Source organism: Micropterus salmoides, unplaced genomic scaffold (genome assembly GCF_014851395.1).
Source record: "Micropterus salmoides isolate LMB-PRFRI ecotype aquatic unplaced genomic scaffold, ASM1485139v1 Ms_hic_scaffold_2, whole genome shotgun sequence".
NCBI lineage: Eukaryota > Metazoa > Chordata > Actinopteri > Centrarchiformes > Centrarchidae > Micropterus > Micropterus salmoides.
In genome coordinates this window covers 34,938,683-34,946,012 of record NW_024041150.1, presented here as the reverse complement: position 1 = coordinate 34,946,012, position 7,330 = coordinate 34,938,683, and the positions used below count along the sequence as shown (strand labels likewise).

The 7,330-nt window shown below is 38.3% G+C and overlaps 1 protein-coding gene across 1 annotated transcript; it reads left to right on the top strand.

The window, feature by feature from the left end:
- The first annotated feature begins 1,535 nt into the window (after window positions 1–1,535).
- Window positions 1,536–5,676, top strand: si:dkey-171c9.3. The gene is made up of 2 exons (XM_038731860.1): window positions 1,536–1,597; window positions 4,130–5,676. The coding sequence occupies exon 2, from the start codon at window positions 4,136–4,138 to the stop codon at window positions 5,027–5,029; it is 894 nt and encodes a 297-aa protein (XP_038587788.1). The 5' UTR covers window positions 1,536–1,597; window positions 4,130–4,135; the 3' UTR covers window positions 5,030–5,676.
- Window positions 5,677–7,330: the final 1,654 nt, after the last annotated feature.

Here is a 7,330-nt window from a genome sequence, read left to right as displayed (position 1 = left end):
TGTTTTTCTGGTGCCAAAATGTTTTTCAGTGTTGGTGAATTATTAAAAAAACAAAACACCACTTAATTTCGGGTTAAAATGCGTTGAGATTGTAACTGGTATAATATTACTGATTTTTTTTTTAGTAATGCGTTATATTACTGCGTTACAGCAAAAAACAAGACATTACTGTAATTGCATTACTTTTGTATCTCGTTACTCCCAACACTGTATATTTGTATACTGTTCTGGGTACTTATTTATGTCCCGTGTACACTTGCAATAAAGATTTAAGGAGGGAAAAAACAATTATTATTCTGACATCACATGATGTCTGAACAATGGAGAAGCTATTGTGGTCGACACACTCTGTCAGCTCTTGTGCTAAATAATACATGTGATATCCGCATTCAGCGTAGTGACGAAACGCGCTCTGTAGAGCCGTTTTCCCGTTTGAGCTACTGTTGAAACATGGTAGTGCAACATGGCGACATCCATATTTGTGGACCTGCAGTGTACGTAGATAGAAATGGCTCATTATAAGGTAATAAAAACATAACAGTTCATAAGGTCTTTATACACCGCTGAAAACATTGTTGGATGGATATTATATTGTGTTTCTGTCAATAGATCTTCCCAAATATTACACACTGAACGTACAAATTTGAGGTAATTGTATTGTCCTTCAGTATTTTCTTTTCTTTCTTTTCTTGTCACTTTATACGTAATTTAAGAGGGGAAACTTTACTTCATTCAGTAACTTGAGAGTTTTAGTTATATATTATATTATATTTAGTTACATATTAAAGATATAAAGTCTTATTATAGCTAAATTAGCTAATAATTACCCAGCAGTAAATAGAAGAAGAGCTGAAACGATTAGTCGATTTATCAATTAGTCAAAGTAATTTTTCATGCTAAAAAATTTCCTGGATTCAACTTGTGAAGATTTGCCAGATTTTCTATAAATTACTTCAGTTATATGAATGTGTTTTTTATGATTTTAAGGGGCCTACTATTTGTCACTATTTTATGAATTTTTACAAACGAAACTATCAAGTAACAATAACCTAAGTCATAGGGGACGTTTTACTGTTTTAAGTGCTTTCACTTTTAATACTTAGTAAATTTACTTATAGCGGAGTATTTTTTACAGTGTGGTATGAATACTTCTTCCACCACTGAAATTGGCTGTAGTGCACCAACCTGAAGTAAAATCATAAAAGCACTGTATCCTATTTAAATTAAATTTTGGCTAAGGTTCTGGTCTAAATCTGAGACGCTTGCCTCCTCCTCCTTCCCGGCCATAATCTCCTCCTGTTCTTCCTCTCTTCATCATTTTGACCTCTTGAACAAAGGAAAAGAATATAACAGGCAGAATGATTTCCTATTAACCTAAAGCCTGTTTACATAATGTATATTTGTCATTTGCTGATGTTGTCAATGAAAAAACAATCACACACCCACATACAGTTTCTCTTTCTATCTCGCTCCCTCACACACACTTACACAGGAAGTGAGTGAAGCTTGTGAACTCATTTGTCAAACCATTTCCGTGTAAACTCATTCGCAGCAGAGAGACCTAAGAGAGCCAACCATCCCCCCTTTTACTTAACTGGTAAGCATGTGCTGCCTGATGTTTTCTGTATCTTGTTATTATATTTTGTACATAACTTACATAACTTCTGGCTTCCATTTTTACTGAACTGGCCCTCTAGATTCCTTCTGTTTCTTGCCAGGTATCACAGTAAATCAGAATTTGATCTGCAATACTTCATAAATCTTATTTTGGTCAGGAAACCTTTTTCCTTCTCTTATTTTCTTAAATCTCCGGTCCAGTTTGTCTTGGGCTAACCATATGGAAAACAGCATTTTTTTGGTACAAAAGTGGATTCTAAAACCCTAAATACTCCCCTTGACAAGGCTGCCAATTTAGATTTGTCACATTTCATTAAAAACACTATAGGGGTGGAAGAAACACAGTTTGAATGAAAGGTCAACTGAGGCACTGCATTTCAAAACATTATTTCGCAACGCGCTGAATAGCATTTAGCAATAGCATTTGTGCTGTGAGCACCATGTAGATGTTAGAAGAGACTGTAGGTGAGGTGTGTTAGTATGATCAACAGACTTTGTTTAGGCAGGGTTGTGTGACACAAGAACACCCAGGATTAAAGTAGTGAGGAAGCATCCCCATCTCATAAACATTAGGATGTCGAGCTGCCAAGAGAAATCATTTTTTGTTTTAGCTGTAATTTGTTCCACATCTGAGCTTCATTCTCTATCTTGTCCTCCTCTCTGGGGTCTGTCCATTTTGAATTCGGTCTGTGGTCCACCGAGTGAGTAATGGCTGGATAATACTGTGACACAAGTTCATCTCATGCACACCAAGAGACTACAATCATTTGGTAACGCAACCTCCGGTGTTATCATTCGCTTTGGCTGAATAAAGAGAGCATGGCGTGTGTTACATCTAAATGTTTAACATTTTTGTTAAATTTATATCACATTTCCATCAAATTAGTCATTTTACAGAGGTGATAATAGAAGTACAATACTTGTAGTAGAACCAAAGAATAAGTTGAGGAAGTTCAGTTTCACATTACACGCTGTTTCATCTGCTTCTTTTCTCAGTCAGAAAGATTCCTAAAATACAACCTACTCAGCAACTGTGATATAAGCAAGGTACAGTTTCAAAGAGTGAAAATATATATTTTAAGAAGTTTAGCATATTTGACGAAAATAATGCATTTAGTCTGCTGGCTAGACAAAGTTTCACAACATGGCAACCCTCAGGACTAAAAAAGACGATATACTTTCTAAGGTAAGTTCAGTTCTTTCACTTAAATAGGACCTATAAACATGCATGAATATATGGCGAGATGTCAAAGCGAGCTTCCACATAGTCTGGCATCCAGAACCATTAAAGGTTTGGTGTCTTGGTCAAGGGCACGTGCCTAGAAGCTGAACTGGCACTTCTTCAGCAACCAGTCCACACTCCATACTGACTGGTTCGTGCTTGACTTGAAAAAAACAACAAGGCAAGTCCACACCTACAGCCTATGGTCTCCGTAGACTGAGCTACTGTTGTTAGCAAGCACTAACTGCAATTATATTATCGAACTTCTGCTTTCTAATCTAGTAAATAAAACAATCAGAGCTTTAAAGTAACAACCAATTATCTCGTCTCATCAAATGTAGCCTAAATACACCACAACATGGCATTTTTACACTTCAGTTGTTTGACTTGCATCTACCAAACTGTATACCAAAAATATCCTATTTGGAAAACACAGCTTTCAAGAAAACTACAGCAAAATTGTCAGACAGTCTGGACTTTTTTCATAAGACTGACCACAATAGCAGTTTACAGAAAACGTGTCTGTCAAACGTTTATCAATTGTCCTAAAATGGATACAGGTGCCGCATTTCATGTATGCATCAGAGATCAACAGCATAATACTTTTCATGTAACATTTGCTTTGCTTCATTGCTGTTTTCTCAACTTGAAGTTACAGCTATCAAACAAAGCCCTCTCTCCATTAACTACAGATGTACACAAACCAAGTTTACAGAAATGTCAAGTTGCTGCTGCGGACGCCAGCGCAGTTTTTTTTTAAATGCTAATCTAATACTGAACTGAACTTCCTGCTTGTCACATCCTGGCTGGCTGACAGCTCATATGGTGACAGGCTGTGGTCGAGGCCTCAATCTTATTTTCCATCAGAGGCTTCGGAGGGGACTTTCTGTTCTCTCTAACCCTGTATTTTCTTCCCTCCTTTTTATGAGCATTGATCGCTTTCTCTTTTGCTGTTAATGCAGGCAGTATTACATTCTTTCAAGTTGTAGCTTATCTATTTCTTCTCTAATCTGAAGCAGGGATGTAGAAATATTTGTAGAGACTAAAAGGGAAATGCTGCACCATTTAGGCGAAATATTTATGTCCTGGTCTGCATAAACCGAACATGTTGGTTCTAATAAAAATACAAAAATTTAACTAATTACAGGAATGAGGCAGTGGTTCCAACCATCTTTGGACTCTTTTCTGTTCTTGTGCCTGGCTTTAACCATATTCTCCCACCAAAAAATAGGCTCCAGGAAAAACAACATTTCCTTTACTTTTACTAAAATTATTACTTTTATCCTCCAGGATCCGATGCAGGCACTAAGTGCAGATCTAAGGGTGCCAGAGCCCACTCCAGAAAATGATGGCATTTCTGAAGGCCTCAAGAGAAGCCACCAAAACAATGTGGTTCTTGAGAAGTTTGCCCAAAACATTACAGAGAACATAATCCAGTCGTTTATAAGCCAAATGGAAATGGTGGAACCAGAGGTGGACTGTGTGGTGTCCGGATTTAATCAAAACCAGGAGATGTTGGCTGAAGAGTTAGCCTCAGCAGTGATAGAGGTTGCTCTGAGGGAGGTGTGTAACAGTCAAAACATGGAGGACCATCTGGAGGGTTTCCAGAGTTCAAGACCTTTTATGAATGATTCTGAGAGTGAAATAGACTTTTTGGGCATGGACTCAGAGACGGAGCCAGGCAAAGAAACCCAGACTTCCAAAGACACACAGCCCTGCTACCCACCTCTGTCCCAATCAGGGCTACCTGTCATGGGATCCCTGGACTACCCAGACGCCCCTCCAACCACGCCTCTCCTCCCTGAGCTTGAGAGGAGCAGGAACAGTTTTGCCAGGAAGCTAAAAGGAGGCTTGGCAAAGGTTTTTCTGCCTTCACCGCCTCCGCCAACCCCAAAGGACGAAGACCCCCACTCAGACAGTGCCATTACGGACCCCAGGGTGGAGTTAATGGAGCACCTGATGCACTCACTGCCCACAGATGATTTGGCAAGAGACTCTCTTGAAGTAGGAACTCACCATGGAGACAATATGGAGGCTTTTGCGGAGGCTCTTTCATGCGATATCCTCGACTGGGTCTTGAGTGGCAGAAACAAACAGCAAATACCAGATAGCAATCTTCACCTACTAGCCCACCAACTGGCTGAAACCATCATCACCTCCTCTCTTGATGAAGCTAAAATATCTTTCTAGTGTTTTAATGAGGTACACACACTCGAAAGAACAAAAATATTGAGACCCACCCACACGTTGCCTCCTGCCTGACATTTTCATTAAAGTGTGGTTTACTGCAATAATATTGTTCAAGAATCTGAAGCTAATTTTGTTCTTTTGTTCTAAATTTATTTCTCAATAAAGTTCAGTCAAAGCTCATCCAGATGAAGAGTTCAATTGTGAAATATTTATTGCAACAAAACTGACCAGCGATCCAACAAAAAGATGGCGTGGCACTTTTAATGACACGTAGCTGTATATTTTAGATGCTGGAAGATGAACTTGAGGTTGTGGTTTTAGGCCAAGATGAAAAAAGCAGGAAAACTCTAATGGTTTTCAATGCAATTTTGACTGAGATCCAACTGCAGTAACCAAAAATGTCCTTTAGATGGCAACACGGGAGCAATCTGAGTGTTTTAAGCTGTTTACCTGACAAAAATTGATTTAAAATCAGTTTTTCATTTCAGAAGAAAAAGTTTGCTATAAATATTCATGTCAGATTGTTGAAGCTATAATTGTCTTCATGTGTTGTCAATAACTTGTTTTGTCTGTCTTGATTTATCTTTACTGGTCAGGTCTTTTGCTAAATACAATACCTTAATAAAGACTTTGTTTTTGAATGTTAATTACACTTTTCTTTTTCCCTCATGTATTTAATATCACGGTCAAGAGAAAACCTTTATAAATACAACTATAATATCACAGGATGAAAACAGTAGATGTCTGATGAATTTATATCCCACCACAAATACAGTAAATGATGCACTACACCATATTCAAGGGCATTGAATTTCTTTGGATGTTTCCCCTTGTAATTGGCCTTAACCTCATAGATTCAGTGTGATTCATTCATCCCCTGGACTGAGCTAAATATTGGCATTTGGGGTACATTTGTGTTCTGGCTCAAAGAGAATTCATTTTCATACTCAATCACTTACTGAGGTCAGATCCGGAAGACAAGGGAGCCATGGTGCTTAACCAAATAGTGATGTGATCCTACAGGGGAAAGAAATTGTTTTTCTTTCCTTTCTTTTCTTTAAAAAAATCGTTGACTTTAAGAGAAGCTTAAGTGCCTTGAAAGAGCAGTTTTGAATACAGAGTTTTATTGTTGCTACTCATCTGTTATTGCACATAAAACACACACTTCTTGGATTGAAGAGAACAGGTTTGCAATCAGAGGCTAATGTTTGCATGTGTGCACAGATCTGCAGACAACACAAAGCACTCCCCTGTCTCTCAGATGAGTGGGAGAGAAAACTAAGCCAGTGGGTGAACACTAATAGGAATGTGTGTTATCACTGACATCTTAATGTGGGCGGGGATCAGGAAGGAGTGTCAGCACAAACTAATCACATAAATGAAGACTCCTTTTAGAATTTGGACGCCGATTTAACATTTAGATGTACTTCTCAGCCACATTAGCTTTAGGCAATCGGTTATTTTTGGAGCTAAATGCAGCAACACGTCACGTATATTTGAGCCACATACACAAACAGAGCACAATACACACACGTTGAGCTGGCTGCAGTATGCGATAGTCTCTTGGCTCGGATACATGTCATGGAATGCTTAGTCTCAACTTTTGACTCCCACTGCTGTTAAACATTATGTTTTCTCACCACGGGACACCACTCACACGCATACACACAGTCGCACACGCGCACGCAAATAAGCTGAGGGGCTGGGTGGACAGCTGGGGTGTCACAGAGGACACACGCACACACAAACACATCTGGAGAAATGCTTGTGGTGTTGTCAGGTGGTTGGCTGCCAGAAAAAGAGAGGGGCTGATGGAAAAGCGCGATGACACACAGATGATATATAGGAGGGGGGAGTTTATGCATACTATGATAAGAAATAAATGGCAGAGGTAAACCCATCTAAATTCAATGTATCCACCCTTTATGTAAGTGAAACAGTGCTTATTCACCAGATGTAAAAAGCATATCTAAATTAACATCATACATCACCATAAGAAGTGTTTGGGGAGTCAAAATTAATCTTTAAAGGGGCTTTCACTCATCTATGGTGCATAAATATAAACTTAAGGCACATTTGCTTTGACATTTTCCCGCTTTTACTTCATTAATCTGACATATATAGTTACCAGTGCATTAGTTGAAAAAGAATTTCTGTGGAATAACAGGATAATAATAACATATAATGACATATTTCCTAAAATATTGAATACTAAACGCTCTAAACCATGTACTGTAGATATGTACTACACAGTGTGTTATAAATTCTGATATTTAAAACAGGATTATTTGTTTTTTTCTT